This window comes from Trichechus manatus, unplaced genomic scaffold (genome assembly GCF_000243295.1).
Source record: "Trichechus manatus latirostris isolate Lorelei unplaced genomic scaffold, TriManLat1.0 scaffold00127, whole genome shotgun sequence".
In the NCBI taxonomy this organism is placed as follows: Eukaryota; Metazoa; Chordata; class Mammalia; order Sirenia; family Trichechidae; genus Trichechus; species Trichechus manatus.
In genome coordinates, this window is record NW_004444063.1 from 6351849 (window position 1) to 6368639 (window position 16791).

At 42.0% G+C, this 16791-nt stretch overlaps 1 protein-coding gene across 2 annotated transcripts; it reads left to right on the forward strand.

The window, feature by feature from the left end:
• Window positions 1–1882: 1882 nt before the first annotated feature.
• On the forward strand, window positions 1883–13660 carry IL5 (interleukin 5). Of its 2 annotated transcripts, none has more exons than XM_023739005.1 (4): window positions 1883–3980; window positions 11909–11941; window positions 12951–13079; window positions 13182–13660. In XM_023739005.1, exons 1-4 carry the CDS (start codon window positions 3888–3890, stop codon window positions 13269–13271), a joined length of 345 nt encoding a protein of 114 aa, XP_023594773.1. In that variant the 5' UTR covers window positions 1883–3887; the 3' UTR covers window positions 13272–13660. The 2 variants fall into 2 exon arrangements, with proteins under 2 accessions (XP_023594773.1, XP_012413396.2); XM_012557942.2 differs by lacking the exon at window positions 1883–3980 and adding an exon at window positions 11029–11702.
• The last annotated feature ends 3131 nt before the right edge of the window (window positions 13661–16791 follow it).

Sequence of the window (16791 nt, forward strand, 5' to 3'; positions counted from 1 at the left end):
TGAGACCAGAAGAACTAGATGGTGCCTGGCTACCACCAATGAACGTCCTGACAGGTAACACAACAAAGGGTCCCTGATGGAGCAGTAGAAGGATGGGGTGCAGAACTCAAATTCTAGTAAGAAGACCAGACTTAATGGTCTGACTGAGACTGGAAGCACCCCAGAAGGCATGGCCTCTGGACTCTCTATCAGCCCAGAACTAAAACAATTTCCAAGGCCAACTCTTCAGACAGGGATTGGACTGGACTGTGGGACGTAAAGTGATACTAGTGAAGAGTGTGCCTCTTAGTCAAGTAGATACAAGAGACCAAAGGGGCAGCTTCTGTCCAGAAGTGAGATGGGAAGGCGGAGAGAGTTAGGAGCTGGTTGAATGGTCATGGGGATCAGGGGCAGAAAGGAGGAGTGTGCTGTCCTAGAATGGGGTAAGCAATTAGGGTCTCATAACAATGTATGTAAAAAATAATTTTGTATGGGAGACTGACTTGAAATGTAAACTTCATTTAATTACAACAATTAAAAAAAAAAAAAAAAGCCTGTTGCTCTGTCCCAGTCCATTCTAAGGGTTCTGTGTCTTTTCCCTCTAAGGCTCACTATAAAGGCTTTGCAATAAGTCCAAAATTTGGGATCCAGATGCAGCAACAAGCAGCCATTCTCAAAAAACCTCGGCGCTGTCTCCAGTTGGTAGGGGCTGTGAATCTGCAGATAGCATCTTTTTGGATGGGGAGGAGTTCTCGCTCTCCCTGTCTGATTTTAAAACCCAGGTAAATCACCTCCTTTTGGTTGACCTGAGCTTTCTCTTCTGAAAGCTGATACTCTGCGTTTCCCAGGAAGTTCAAAACTTCTATGGTGTTCTGGACTAAGTAGTACTCACTGTGACTGGTGATGAGTAGGTAGTCCACGTATTGGAGGAGTACACCATTGGTCAGGGTCAGTTGTCTCAGTTCTTGGGTCAAAGCTGATCCAAAAGGAGTAAGACTGTTTTTAAAGCCCTGTCGGAGGACTTGCCAGCACAGCTGCTGTTTCCATCCTGTTCCTGGGTCCTCCCACTCGAAAGTGATCATTTTCTAACCTTGCTCCTCCACTCAGATGCAACAGAAGGCATCCTTCAGGTCTAGCACAGTGAACCTGGAAAAGGTGGGCAACAAGGTCAACAGCAGGGTTTACGGGTTAGGAACTACAGGATGGACCATGACTGTTACCTGGTTGATGGATTGCAGATCCTGAACAAATCTGTATTCTCGGTTTTTCTTCTTCACCAGCAGGATGGGGGTGTTGAACTGTGACTGACAAGGTCTGAGCAGTCCATGTTTCAGGTATCTGGTGATGATTTTTCCCACTGCCTGTCGGGCCTCTGCCTGGATGGGGTATTGCTTAAGTTCGGGGGGAACTATGCCAGGTAGGAGCTCAGCTGCCACCAGGTGAACATTTTTGGCACATCCTGGCACCTTGTTGGCCCATACCCACCAGACCTTGATGTCTAGCCCTACTGATCCTTGGTAGTGTCCTTCTGCACTATAATTGGTGGGTGAGTCAGCCTTAAGAGCCATCTGCAGTCACTATCCATTCTCTGGAGGTACCTGCATCTGCAGGGTGCCTTTATCAAAAGAAATTTGTGCTTGCAGTTTGCACAAGTTGCTTACCAGCAGGAGAATGGGACAGTCAGGCATGTAGAGAAAAGAATGTGTTAATGACTTCCCTTGTATGGAGCAGGTTAGAGGCTGGAGGAAAGGAGGGTTTTCTACCTCTTACCCAAGACTCGTATGACCGACACAGTTTGTTTCATCGGGGCTGTCTTTTTCTGGGTCAGGACAGAGTGGGTTGCTCTGGTATACACTAGAAACTGTACAGGTTCCCCCCTCCCACCTTCATTATAACCAGAGGCTCAGGTGGAAGACTCACCTCCAGTCCTCCTCAATCCAATTCTTCCCCCATCGGCATCATGGGGCACTGGGCAGCCCCAGGCTGTTTGTTACCTCTGGGTAGGAATTTAGGGCACTCTCTCTTCCAATGTCCTTTCTCTTTGCACCAGGCACACTGGCCTCAGCTTAATGGGGGTTGGGGCATCTCACCTCCCTCTCTCCTCAAGGGTCCTCTTCTTGGGCCACCGGGAGATGGGTCATTTCCCCACAAGGTGGCAGCCAGGAGTGTGACCTGTCTCTTCTGATTGGTGATTTTTCTGTTTTCCTGTTCCCGGTCCAGATTGGAATATGCCTGGTAGGCAAACTCAACAAGCCATGAGATCCCCAACTCCACACTTCCCTCAAGTTTTTGGAGTTTTCTCCGTATATCCAGGGCACTCTGCCCGATAAAAATCATATTCACCATGCAAACGTTTTCAGGACTGTCAGGGTCTGTGTCTTCGAACTGTCTAAAAGCTTCATAAATTCTTTCCAGAAACTTAGAGGAATCTTCCATTGGTTCTTGTTTGATTCCATAGGTTTTGCTAAGGTTTTTTTTGTTTAGGCACCCCTTTCTTCAACTGTTCCAAAAAGCACTCCTTATGATAAGCAAGGCGGGTCTGTCCCTCGGCCGTATTCTGATCCCAGCCAGGGTCCCCCACGGGGAAAGTCTCTGCTTCTGGCTGATTTACTGCCTGCACTTTTTGGAGCCTTTTCTAGGACCATGCACCTTTCTTCTGGGGTCAGGAGCACATCTAGCAGTGCCTGACAATCTGCCCAATTAGAGTTATGAGTGCAGAAGATGGAGGCAAAAAGATCCTTCATTCTCTTAGGGTCTTCCCGATACCCAGGGCAATGGTATTTCCAGTTATAAAGATCACTTGTTGAGAAAGGTTGGTGGACCCAGATCATGCCAGTATCTCCTGCTGGGACTTGTCAGAGGGTATGCATGCCCCCCCGGGCTCAGCTGTGCTATGGCTGTCCCGAGAATTGGTCGCTGTTGTGCTACTTTCATTCTCCCTAGTCACTGAATTGGGGTGCCCAAATGCTGTTCCACTCTGCGTATAGGGTGGCGAGCCCAACAAGAATCGTTGCTGGCACACCTGCTTCTCCCAGAACTGAAGCATAAGGGGGCGGCAATACTGGTGCCGATGCAGAAGGCAAAGGCAACAATGTTTCTTCCTCAGGGTCAGAGGGGAGGACTGGTAGTTGTGATCTGCTGGCCCCTTTCTGGACTAGAATTTTACATTTCTTCTGCAATCTCTTGTCTCAATACAGAGTCATGAAAGCTTCCACATAATACTTCTCATCCCACTTTCCCTCGCGAGTACAGAAAAGGTCTAATTGAAGGATGGTATAATTTAAGGACACATTCTCTAGCCATTCCTCTCCATCTGCTAATTTGTATTGTGGCCAGGCACAAAATATTTCCAATTCTTAAGGATACATCCTAAGGGGCTGCAATCAGGAATCTCTTGAACTTTCCCCGTTCTCCTGACACGCATACAGCTTACACACTCACACAACCTAATTCAGTGCACCAACCTAATAACTGATACCTAGAGCCTTTTATGCCCTCAATGGTCAATTCCTCCCACTTCTTGGGACTCTTCCAAGGCCTTACCTAGGAATTACCCTGTTATTTACCAAATAACCCCAGATACCCAGAGCCTTAATGCTCTCAATGGTTAATTCCTCCAGCTTCTTGGGACTCTTCTAAGGCCTTACCTAGGATTACCCTGCTACTTACCAAATAACTCAGGTGCATTTCATGTCCTCCACAGATTCACTGTTGGATCCGAGGTGGATCAGCTTCCAAGGCTGCCCCAAGGTCTCTGGGAGAAATCTCCTGATGGCACCAGATGTCGGGGCCAGTCTGTTGTCTGATCAGCCTCCAGAACCGAGCATACGACTCCTGGCTGGCTTGCCAGAAATGTTGCTGGGTGGAAGCCCCAGGCTCTGCTCAACACAACTCGTCTCAGCCAACAAATGAGAGACCGAGGTGGGAGAGTAGAAAGTCGCCTTTATTTCATTGTACAAGAAAAGGAGCAGTTGGGGCTGCTGCCACCAAGACTGCTCAGCGTGAGTGAGGGGAAGGGCTACTTTTAAGGGGTTTACAAGTAGGAAGTTCATATAAGTTACATCAGCAACGTTCTTAATCATACTGCCATGGGGTTTACATATAACTTCATGCATCACATGTTCAGAAAATGGCGGTTAAACTCCACCTAGAGGTGGGGAGGTTACTATGCATGAGGTATTTAATGAGCTAAAAGGTTATCCTGAACGTCAGCTTGGAGCCTAATCTGGTTTCTGCCCATATGCTCTAGTTTTGGGGCAGCAGTTAAGGAGAGGGGAACCGGGATTCTAGTGTAAAGCTACAGGGCATGCCAAGCAAGCTGCTTGAGGCAGTGGAATTTTCTGCAGCGTGGGGACCTCTGTCTTAATGTTGTACATAGTGTCACTATGAGCTGGAACTGACTTGATGGCACCTAACAACAAAAACAGCAACATTTATTTAGGTTTACCAACAAGTTTATCAATCTCTTTTATTCACATTGCTTTTCGCATCACTCCTTCCTTCTAGGATCAGTTTACTCATTACATTTGCAAAACTATTAAAGCCTAGTGCTAATGGACTTTCAGGGAAAGAAATCTACCTCACACTGCTGATGTCAGGATTAAGCAAAGTTATTTTTGTGAAAATGCTTTATAAGTTGTAAAACACTGTACAAATATTAGAGATTTATTTTTTGTGCATTAATCATTTCCAGAGGGCAATTTGGTAAAATGTAACAAAAGCTGTAAAAATGTTCACACAATTTCCTTAGCATAAAGAAATATTTTTTAAAAAACTACACAAAGAGGTTTCTAGTAGCATTGTGTATAATTGTGGAGTACTGGAAACAACACAGATACCTAAAAGTTAAGAAATGGTGAAGTCAATTTCATCTAATAGCATATAAAGATTAAAATAATAAGCAGGAAAACTATATGGATACTTGAAAAAGAAATATTAATAAGCAAAAAAGATAAACACAAATTGTACATATTCATTGATCACAACTCTATAAAACTGGCTATGCGCTAGTAAAGACTGGAAGAGGTCATAAAACAGCTAATAGTTGCTGTGCCAAGGGGAGAACGTTATATGTTTATTTTCCTTTAATGTTATTTATTCAATTAAAAAAATTATTTTAAAGAAAGTCTTGGGGATTGAAAGGTTGGAGGTTAGAATAGGGTCAAGAAAAGAAAGAGATGCTATCATTTGTATTTAGTCACTTTGAATCATTTGGTCATCATGCCTAGTTGATTGATTAGAATCAGTTCTTGGAAAATCATTTTACCTTAAATGACTATACAGTAAAAACCACAGTTATCAGTTTTTAAAAACATGTTGCCAATTTGGAAGCCACTAGTAGAGATAAGGAGCCCTGGTGGCATGGTGGTTGAGAGTTCAGCTATTAACCAAAAGGTCGGCAGTTAGAATCCTTGCAAACCCTATAGGGCAGTTCTACTCTGTCCTGTAGCGTCGCTATGAGTTGGAATTGACTCAGCTGCAATGGGTTTCGTTTGGTTTTGTTAAATAAAGATTTTAGGGCAAAAGGATGAATGTTCCCCACTAATACAACTTTTCAACACTACGCAAAGTTATTTTTCTAAATTATATAATTACTAATAATGCTTAAAAATTCTGAGTACTGATTGCTAATTTCTTTCTATTCCTCTTAAGTAATGTGAGTCTTAAATGCCATGATAGTTCACAGTGGTTCAGTGCCTATAGTTTAGGCTTAAAGCTTTGCTCTATCTTTTTTCCTGGAGTCCCGCCAGAGTTGTTTCTGAGACTTCAGGCCCTGGCCCCAGGGAGTAGACTCCTTGAGTTTCCATAGTATTCACATAAATTCGTTTAACTAGTAAAACCAAGCGCCTGTTTGTTATTCATTGAGAGCCTACAGTAGGCTAGTCCTCAGGGATAAAGAGATCAATTAAATAAAAACCTTTTTTCAAGGATCTCACAGTCTAGTGGTGAAGTAAAAAGGTCCCTAAGTGCATGCCATCTATGGGGCACAAAGTCTTTCAATAATAATAGTAAAAACTTATTATATAGTAAAAATCATTTACTTTTTTCAACCTGTAATATTATTTTTAAATGAACTTTTTATTTTAAATAATTTTAGTTTTACAGAAAAATTGCAAAAATGTTAGAGTTCCTGTATACCCTACACCCATTCTCCCCTATTTTTAACGTTGTTATTGTGTGCTGTGCAGCCCGTTCCAACTCACAGCAACCCTGTATTGTTAACATTACTATGTTACACTGGTCACAGCAAAGAACCCAACATTACGACATTACTGTTAACTAGACTCTGCAGTTTTATCATATTAGTTTTATCTAATGCCCTTTTTCTTTTCCCAGATCTTATCCAGGATACTGCGTTATATTTTGCCATGTGGCACCCTTGGGCTTATGTTGCCAGATCATCCAGTTTTTCAAAGAAACCAGAAATCCTGATTATTATGTGCAATCCCCTGGTTTTTAAATGTTGGCAATTCATATTTTAAATACCTGTAGGCTGCCAGTCTCCTTAGACTCCTCTGGGCTGTGACAGTTTCTCAGACTTTGCTTGTTTTTTTATGACCTTGACAGTTTTCAGAGTACTGGTCAGGTATTTTGTAGAATGTCCTTCAATTTGGGTGTGTTTAATGTGTTTCTCCTAATTCGACAGGGTTTATGGGTTTTGGAGAGGAAGACCACAGATGTAAAATGCCGTTAACCACACATCATATCCAGGGTACATGCAATTAATATGACTATTACCGTTGATGTTGACCTTGATCACCTAGCTGAGGCAGTGTTTGTCAGGCTTCTCCACCGTAAAGTTACTCCTTTTATTCCCCCCTTTCCATACTGTACTTTTTAGAAGGCAGTTACTATGTGCATCCGACACTTCAGGAAAGGGGGGTTATGCTCCACCTCTTTGAGGGGAGAGTACCTACATACATTTTATGGAATTCTTCTGCAAGGGAAATTAAAAGCATTAACTTTTGTTTGGAGTTTTACATTAATAAAACTCTTTCAAATACATTATTTTATTATCTCTACTCTGAGAAAGTTTGCAATCAGGTTGGGAAGCTCAGACTCACAGAGGACAAGTTAATTAATGACCTATGACAACATTATAAGAAATAGTTTTTATAACTAGACCTCCAATAGGGTCGCCCAGTTAAACTGTAAATCTGAGGCTACAAACTGGCAGCCTATACAGTTTTTAAACGATGAGTTGCTAACATTTAAAAACCAAGAAATTGCACATAATAACGAGGATTTCTGGCTTCTTTGAAAAATTGGGTGATCTGGCAACAGAAAACCAAGTATGTGACATGGCAACATGGCAACAATCAGCAGAAGCTGAGTTGCAGCTGCCACCTTCAGACAGGTCACTCACACTGCCGTATGTTGGAGCCCCCATCCCCTTCGTTGTGTGACACCTTGCCCATTTCACTCATTTTCATAGTCAGCTTGATCTCAGTATGACTTCTCTAAAAAACAGTGAGTGGTTGGGGAGTTTTCTCCCGCTTAGTGAAGACTAGTACAGCTGTATCTCAGTCCTCCACCACCTAGGTTGCCTGTGCAGCCCTATAATAGAATTTAAAAACTCAGAACTTTGTGTATTGAAGGTACTAAAATAACAAGTCATTTGACATTCCTCTGAAACCTGCATCGAAGCCTGCACTTCTTCAGTGTAGCCCAAAGGAACCAGAAAGAACTCTCGTGTGAAATCCTCGTGGGAGAGAGGGCTGCTGTCAGAACTCAGCTTCGGTTCTGAGAGTGCCATTTTAAGAGCACTTTGATCCAAGTTTTTTGTGATTCCTACCTCACCCCTAATAGATTCAATGAAGTAAGCCAGTATCTCTCCTGCAGTCGCAAGGAAAACATCATATAAGCGTTCAAATCAGACATGTCTAACCAATATCCTAAAACGTCAGCAAAAACAAAACCAGACTTGGTACAGGGAGGCTGCAATGGAAGTCTTACGCTACCATAATCCTACCTGTGCAGATCTGGGGTTCCATGCATGTAAGAGGTATGTCTACCTCCCAAATGCCTCTGCGTCTCATACAGAACTGTACCCAGCTTTGGAAAAGGGTTCTGGGTAGCATTTGTGTTTGGCACCATCTGTCCTAAATGCTCAAGATAGCCCAGAAGTCAGGCTTCCAGGCCCCCAACACAGAGGAAACCCTCCATTAAAAACAATGGCTTACACCTCCATTGAGTGTGCTCAGACTAGGGAAGAAGGAAATGTGTGGTCTAGAAGGGGGCCACATCTGCTCACTTCTGGGCTTACAGGCCTGAGCGGAAGGAACCTAAACGCCTATTCCCCTAATTACACACATCATACGAAGCCCACCCAAAAGACACCCCTACCCTGGTGGGACACAAAGGCCATGCCCGTATGTTATGTGACTCCGACAGACATTTTTTGGTTGCTTTCCCAGCATCCATGCCTCTCTTACCACTCCTGTTGTTGTAGTCAGCTGCCATAGTCATGGTGACCCCATGCATGCACAGCAGGATCATACCATTATGATCCATAGGATTTTCAACAGCTGATTTTCAGAAGTAGATTGCCAGGCCTTTCTTCCTAGTCTATCTTAGTCTGGAAGCTTTGCTGAAACCTGTTCGGCATCATAGCAACACAACAGCCTCTACTGGCAGATGGTGGTGGCTGCATAAGAGGGGCACAAGCCAGGAATCAAACCCCAGTTTCCTGCATGGAAGGTGAGAATTCTACCACCAAACCACCAAATAACCTCTTACCACTACTTAGGAATGCAGTTTGGGTGGGATGAAGCCTTCCTCCAGCTCCAGGGGGAGCTGATCAGCATATCCCAAACCCCAGGCCACAGTTCAAGGGTGAACATGTGATCTTTGTTACGGGAGACTAAATTCTAGGACTTTTGATTGAGCAATCAGAAAAGCAGAACTTGTTTTTTCCTGCTGCACATAAGCAGGACACCTATAGATCAAGGAGTTTTGACATCATCTTGGAACCACAGTGGGAGAGGTGCCTGAGAATGGAGCCAAGGAAGAATCACTGAGTGTCATACTTATCTAATGCTGTTGTAACAGAAATACCACAAGTGGATGGCTTTAACAAACAGAAGTTTATTCTCTTACAGTTTAGGAGGCTAAAAGTCCAAATTCAGGGTGCCAGCTCCAGGGACAGCCATTCTCTGTTGGTTCTGGGGGAATGTCATCAATCTTCCCCTGGTCTAGGAGTTTCTCAGCGCAGGGACCCAGGTCCAAAAGATGCGCTCTGCCCCCGGCACTTCTTTCTTGGTGGCGTGACGTCCCTCTCCTCTCTGCTTGCTTCTCTCTTTTATATCTCAAATGAAATCGACTCAAGATACAACCTAATCCAGTAGACTGCGTCCTGCATCATTAACATAACTGCCTCTAATCCTGCCTCGTTAACATCATAGAGATTAGGATTTACAACACATAGGATAATCACATCAGATCATAAAATGGTGGACAACTACACAATACTTGGAATCATGGCCTAACCAAGTTGATACACATTTTGTGGGGACACAATTCAATCCATAACACTGAGGCAAGAAGGATGTAAAGGAGCTTCCCTCCCTGGACTGTTTGGTTTTATGAACCAATACATTCCTTGTCTGGCTTCAACCAGTTTGGGTTAGGTGTTTGGTCACTGACCCTAATAGAGACTGTCGTGAATATAACTTGACCCTGCTAAGTTTTGGTGGGCTCTGGCCCTAATCACCATCTTCTTGCCAGTATTTCCAATTCCTTTTAAAGCAAACCAATTTGACCACAACCATGGTGGAATTTAGTCAACTTGAATTTTAAAAATCCCGATACTTAATGTATTTCAGCATAAAATCCTATCTCCTGGTTTACATTATGCTTCTCCTTTTGACACACATCTTTTAATTTTATTTTTCATAATATTTTATTGAATTTTTGGTGAAAGTTTAGACCGCAAGTTAGGTTCCCATTGACAATTCCAACACAAATTGTTCAGTGACATTAGTTAGATTTATCACAATGTGTCAGCATTCTGTTTAACTGTGTTCAGTTTGTACGCTTTCCATTACCCTAGTTTCCCTGACCCCTAATCTTCTCATCTTTGCTTTTGAGTAATTGTTGACCTTTTGGTCTCATATTGATGTTTTTTGAGTAGGGCACCAATCTTACAGGTAATATTCTTTATTTTGTGTGCCACTCTGCTATTTCGCTAAAAGGGGATCTCAGGGGATAGGCTCAGTTCTAGGTTTAAAGAGTGTCTCAGGGCAATAGTCTCAGGGAGTCCTCTGTTCTCTACTGTTACAATTTGTCTGGCTTTTTTTTTTTTTTCCTTCTTCTTTTTAATAAGAATTTGAGTTCTGTGCCATATTTTTCTCCCATTCTATCTGGGACCAATTATTGTGACCCCCGTCAGAATGGTTAGTGGTAGTAGCTGGTCACCATCTAGTTCTTCTGGTCTCAGGGAAAATGAGGTTGTGGCTTGTGTAGGCTTGTTCCTTCTCTACACTTTTGGTTACCTTCTTACTGTTTTTCTCCTGGCAAGTCAAGACCCGTAGTTGTGTTTTAAATGGCCTCTCACAAGCTTTGAAGACCCCAGATGTTACTCACTTCACTAGGATGCAGATGATGATTTTTGTGAACTACGTTATGCCAACTGACCGAGTTGTCCCATGAGACTATGGTTTTAAGCCTTCAAACGCAGAAAACCAGTGTTGGAAGGTGTTTGGTTATGTCTGAGGAGTATCCATATTTGTGTCTTCAATGAATATATGTGCCTGCACCCACATATTGGATTGGCATGTACCTATAGATACTTCTATCTGTTCTCACCTAGGTACACACCAGTACCTACGTGTATACGAATTTGCCTGTACCCATCCATATGTGCGCAAATGCTCCATTTTACTTTGGTTATGCTGTGCTCAGTACATCCACATTCAGTGCCACTTTTCCTATCACCAAAAATAACTAGTCTTATGGTATAAAGCATACTTTCCCCACCCCCCCACCCCACCCCTTCCTGGTAACCACCAATGAACATTGGTCTCACTATATTTCTCTATTCTTGTCTTCTTATAAAAGGGGGATCATACAATATTTGTCCATTTCACTTAGCATTATGCCATCCATGTCCATTCATGTTATGTTTCGCAAGCTCATCATTGTTCTTTATGGTTGTGTAGTATCCCGTCATATGTACGTATCACAGTTTTCTTATCCATTCATCCACTGATGGGCACTCTGATTGTTTCCATTTATTTGCTATGACACATATCTTCTAAGAGGAAATTCAACCTTTTGATTTTTAAGAACTGCAAATGTTGGGCAATGATGTATCTACCCAAAGGTTTTCTTTTGTAATAGAAAATGTTTCCGAGGGGAGAAATAGGGATTTTTATTATTATTGAAAGATAGAACTGAAATGATTTTTTAAGGTACAAGGCATTGGAAACACTTAGTTTCATGATATGCCATTGTTAGGCATTCTCTATCTGATTGTTAGAAATTATTCATTTCCTCAAAGACAGAATAAATTGACTGGGGATGTAACCTTGCAGTATGCACTTTGTTTGCCAAAGGCAAACGCTGAACATTTCAGAGCCACAAGAATGCTTCTACATTTGAGTTTGCTAGTGCTTGGAGCTGGCTATGCTTGTGCCCTTGCCTTAGAAAGTCCCGTGCATAGACTGGTGGCAGAGACCTTGACGCTGCTCTCAACTCATCGAACTCTGCTAATAGGCGATGGGGTAATTTTCTTTTTGATTCCTAGTCTCTGAAATGCATAGATAATAATTTGTGGTGGTTCAATTACCAGGTATGAAGATCTGGTGTTAATAATGAAGTTACAAGAGTGTTAGTCACATCTAGTTAACCACAACACTAGCAAGCATTATATTAAACTTTATGAATGCTAAAGTGCTTTTAAAATGACTGTATTTCCTTTTCTTTTCAGACCCTGAGGATTCTTACTCCTGTGCATAAAAATGTAAGTTAAATTATAATTCAATAAAATGATTGATTGCACGATTAAGTAAATGACGTATGTTAAGCTGTAAAGCATTAGTTATCATTGGAACTATTTTATTTTCTCATTTTATTTTCATATACGTGGATATGACTGTATGTAATTATTATATTAGGAAGGACTTTATAACAAGTAGAATCCACTAAACAAATGGATCAGGCCCTTTAGTGATGTTGTCAGTTCTCTCTCCTGAAGAGTGTTATGTCAGGGATTCTTTCTAGAAAAATCTCACATTTATGACAGGTGCCTCCTAGACTCTGTTTAGCTCTGTCTATGGCCTTCCTGCTCTACTGTCTTTCTGAAAGTATTAGCAACTTAGGGTTGTATTTTTAGAATCATGATTAAAATACATTAAAATACACAATAAATGTCCTGTATTAATAGTCATTTCTACATATTTAAATGATTATAGTATACAATGGAACTGTTGCTGTCAAGTTGATTCGGACTCATAGTGACCCTACAGGGCAGAGTAGAACTGCCCCATAGGGTTTCCAAGGAGCGGCCGGTGGATTCAAACTGCCGACCTTTTGGTTAGCAGCCGAGCTCTTAACCACTGTGCCACTAAAGCGCCATTTGGAGTATATCATGGCCATATTACAATGCAAAATATATGATTTCATTAGTCTAAATAGAATAAAATTATCAGCTGTAAGTATAAAAGACAATATTAATGTGAGTTCAATCAATAATGTAGTTCATTAATTACATTTCTTAAACATTTTATTTCTGGTTAAGTAGTTCATTAATATCATTTATAAACTCTCCAGTAATTATATAAACTTTATCTGTTTTTTAAAAATTACGTTTCAGTGCGAGGTAATGGTTTGTCACCTGGAAAAGGAGCAAATATAAAACTCTTTGGAAACAGGAACTCATGCAAATACCACAAAACAAAGCCTAACATTTTGGAATAAATTTTTATACCTTGTTTTGATTATAAGCGTTTTTAAAAATCTTCCTCATTTAGCACCAACTGTGCACTGAAGAAATCTTCCAGGGAATAGACACACTGAGGAATCGAACTGTACCAGATGATGATGTGGAAAAACTGTTCCAAAACTTGTCTTTACTCAAGGAATACATAGACCTCCAAAAAGTAAGTTAAAAACATTTAGTGGAAAATACATTTGTCTGGCTGTGCCTGTTTTTATAGGAATTGACAGTTTCCTACAATACTGATTGTCTGTTTTTTTCACAGAAAAAGTGTGGAGAAGAAAGACGGAAAATAAAGCAATTCCTAGACTACCTGCAAGAGTTTCTTGGTGTAATAAGCACTGATTGGACGTAGAAGGTTGAGACTAAACGGGCTTATTGTCGCCTAAGACCTTGGAGGAGGAAAAGAACATTTTATTGTATGAGAATGAGGGCCAACCAAGGGCAGGGCCTTAATTTTCAGTGTAATTAAACTCCAGAGGCAAAGTAAATATTTCAGGCATACTGTTACTTTACCACATCACACAGGCAGAAAGCATAAAATATTTTAGATATATTTCAGATAACAGAATCATTAAAGTATTGTCCTATTGTTTGCTCCAGGCAAAAGAAATGTAGAATTTTATCTTAATTTAACATCTTTTAAAAGGTTTATTAATATTATTTATGAAATGATTAAGAATCTGGTAAATTAATATTTATTTTGTTATATGCTATGTTCTAATAAACCAAAAACAGACAACTCTGGCTCAGTTTGCTGCTGGCCTCTGTCTTGCCCTTGAAGTGTGAAAACACGCAGAGTTTGGAAGGAGGGTCCGCATGCATGTTGGCTGAGCATTCCCATCTCCCTGGTGGCAGAAGTTGCAGGGTTGCTAGGCATGCCAAGGGTGGAAGTGATCCAACAGGACTTAGTGGGGATGTGGGGAGTGGGGACACAGGCAGGGGCTGAACCTGGTCGCCGCTCCACAGTATACCCAGAGCCTAGGTTGGTGCAAGGCAAATTGTCGTGGTGGTGAATTAATGTATGTGCACAAGCATGAATGAATGAATGGACCTCCCAGGACAGGCCTTAGAATTAAAATGAGTTTCCAGATATCCCCCAGGAGGAGGGCAGTGCTGAAAATCTGAAACTAGGTCTCTTCTCAGACTATGAGAAGAATTTGGCAGACCCATCCCACTGCTAGATGAAGGAGAAGGCCAGAAACCTTCTTGGTGGAGGCTCAGGACACTGGGCCGGACATTCTGGCATAACAAAGGGGATAAAGAAGCACTGGAAAGGCAGTGATATCCAGAAGGTTGGGTTCCAGAGGGGCCCACTGTTCTGTATTCTCAGGGGCAGAGCAGTGCTAGGCAGAATAATACTCCAATCTGCTTGCTTATGACTATCAGAGGCAAAATTGGAAATTCTTCTGCTTGAGAAACGTTCTCAAGGACCCACAAAATATGGTCTTTAAAATATACTTTAAGACTGAGATAGACCTAGTTTGGTGAGTAGCATCTGGGGTCTTAAAAGCTTGCGAGTGGCTATCTAAGATACAACTATTGGTCTCTACTCGTCTGGAGCTAAAGAAAAAGAATGAAACCAAAGACTCAAAGAAGAAACTAGTCTACAGAACCAATAGTCTACACAAACAACAATATCACCTGCCTGGAGACCAGAAGAATTAGATGGTGCCCGGCTATCACTACTGACTGTTCTAACCAGGGACTCCATAGATGATCCCGGATAGAATGGGAGAAAATGTAGAAAAAAACTCAGATTTCTTAAAAAAAAAAAAAGGCCAGGCTTATTGGACTAATAGAGACTAGATGAACGCCTGAGACTATCGCCCGGAGATACTTTTTAAACTTGGAACTCAAACCACTCCCAGAGGTCACCTTTCAGCCAAATGACAGATTGGCCCATAGAATAAAAAATATCACCCATGAGTACTGTGTGCCTCAAAATAATCATCTAGATGAAACCAAATGGTTAATATTTACCCTAGACCAAAGATGAGAAGGCAAGGGGGTACAGGGAAGCTAGATTAATGGAAAGAGAACAACCAAAATAGAGATAATGAGAAAGCTTATATATTGTGAAGAATGTAACCAATGTCACTGAACAAAATGTATACAAATTGTTAAATTAGAACCTAATTTCCTGTGTAAACTTACACCAAAAACATAATATTAAAAAAAAATATACCTGGAGAGGAGGCACAGTAAAAATATTCAGCTGTGCCATTGATTTCTTTCATTCAACATATATTTATTGATCACCTGGCCTGTTGCAGACCCTATGCTGGGTTCTGGGGTACAGTTGTGGGCCTGTGCTAGAGAGCTTTACAGACCAGTGCCATTACCCTGTGCGTTATCTGCATAGATTGCATGTGTTGGACTCAACTGCTTACGTGAAACAATTGCTCCTGCTGTTTCTGGGCATGAGAGAGAGACCAGGGAAGTCAGACACAAGTACTCAGGTGGGAGAATGCAAGTCCTTCGGTATAAGAAGATGAGTTTTCCTTCCAGCACCTACCCAGGCATGGTGCAGAACTCTGCCGTGGCACAGGCTCCTAACTTGTACACACACAAAGCCCCAGTGAACCAGAGCAGAGCAGTGAGGGAGGAAGATGGGTCCACATTGCACCACGCCGACTGCTCTAGAAAATGACAGGAAACAGGAAACCCAAGTTGCAAAGACACTGAATCTTCATTTAATTCAATCAGCAAATATCTATTGGGCTTCAATATGCTGGAGGATTATTCTAGGGACTGGGATCCATCGGTAAATAAAATAGTCAAAATTTCTTGCCTTTGTAGAGCTTATGGAGCCCTGGAGGTGCAGTGGTTAAGAGCTCGGCTGCTAACTAAAAGGTCGACAGTTGGAATCCACCATCTGCTCCTTGGAAACCCTATGGGGCAGTTCTACTCGTCCCATAGGGTCACTATGTGTCAGAATCGACTCGACAGCAGTGGGTTTGGCTTGGTTTGGGTAGAGCTTATAGTCTTTCTCAAAGAAGCTCATTTTTCCACTTTTTTTAAATCAGAGTCCAATTTAATTCATGTGGATTTAAGACTGGAATATCTTATTACCTAAAGCCACACTAATGAACCCTTGCCAGTCTACCAGGCCCCAGAAAAACTAAGAGAAGTCAGGACTGTATGCAACCAAATGAAATGGAACTTCTTAGATGTACCAATGCTTTGTGTGTGTGTGTGTGGTAAATATATATGTAACAAAACATTTGCCATATCAACATCCTTCACATGTATAGTTTAATGACATTGATTATGTTCATCGCGTTGTTCAACTATCACCCTTATCTGTTTCCAAATTTTTCCACTGTAACAAGGCTTTTAAAGGTGGAAACCATGATTTCCAGCTGACTCTACTTTCCATGTAGAAACAAAGTCATCCTGAGGGACCCTGGCCAGAGGGAGTGGCGTTTCCTACAAGTCACATCAACTGTCCCTCCCCTCAGCCTGACTTCTGGGGGCTCCAGAACCCAGGGCATTAGGGGAGAGAGATTTGGCAGGCTCTGTGCCATAAGAAACACTTGGGTGAGTCTTGCTTTTCCTTTAGGAAGCTTATCTCAATAATAGAGTCTAATTTCACTTTATTTTAGTGATGCCACTGTAATTGCCCAGGGGAAGGAGCCAGTGTGAGCTATTAGACCGTCTTCCTCCCTCAGTGGCTCTGCTATGGTTCACTGGGGCTTTGCATGTGGACAAGTTAGGGGCCTATGCCATGGCAGAATTCTGCGCTATGCCTGGGCAGGTGCTGGAAGGAAAACTCATCTTCTTATACCGAGGGACACGGGGGAAACTTTCAAGAGAACACCTCAGACACAACTCACCCAAAACCAAAGTCACTCTCTTTGTCAACAATCCTC

Coding starts and splice junctions, on each gene's coding strand:
- IL5 (XM_012557942.2), top strand. CDS start 11,424: ATGCCATTGTTAGGCATTCTCTATCTGATTGTTAGAAATTATTCATTT. Junction 11,942..12,950: donor TTACTCCTGTGCATAAAAAT/GTAAGTTAAATT, acceptor TTCCTCATTTAG/CACCAACTGTGCACTGAAGA. Junction 13,080..13,181: donor AATACATAGACCTCCAAAAA/GTAAGTTAAAAA, acceptor TTTTTTTCACAG/AAAAAGTGTGGAGAAGAAAG.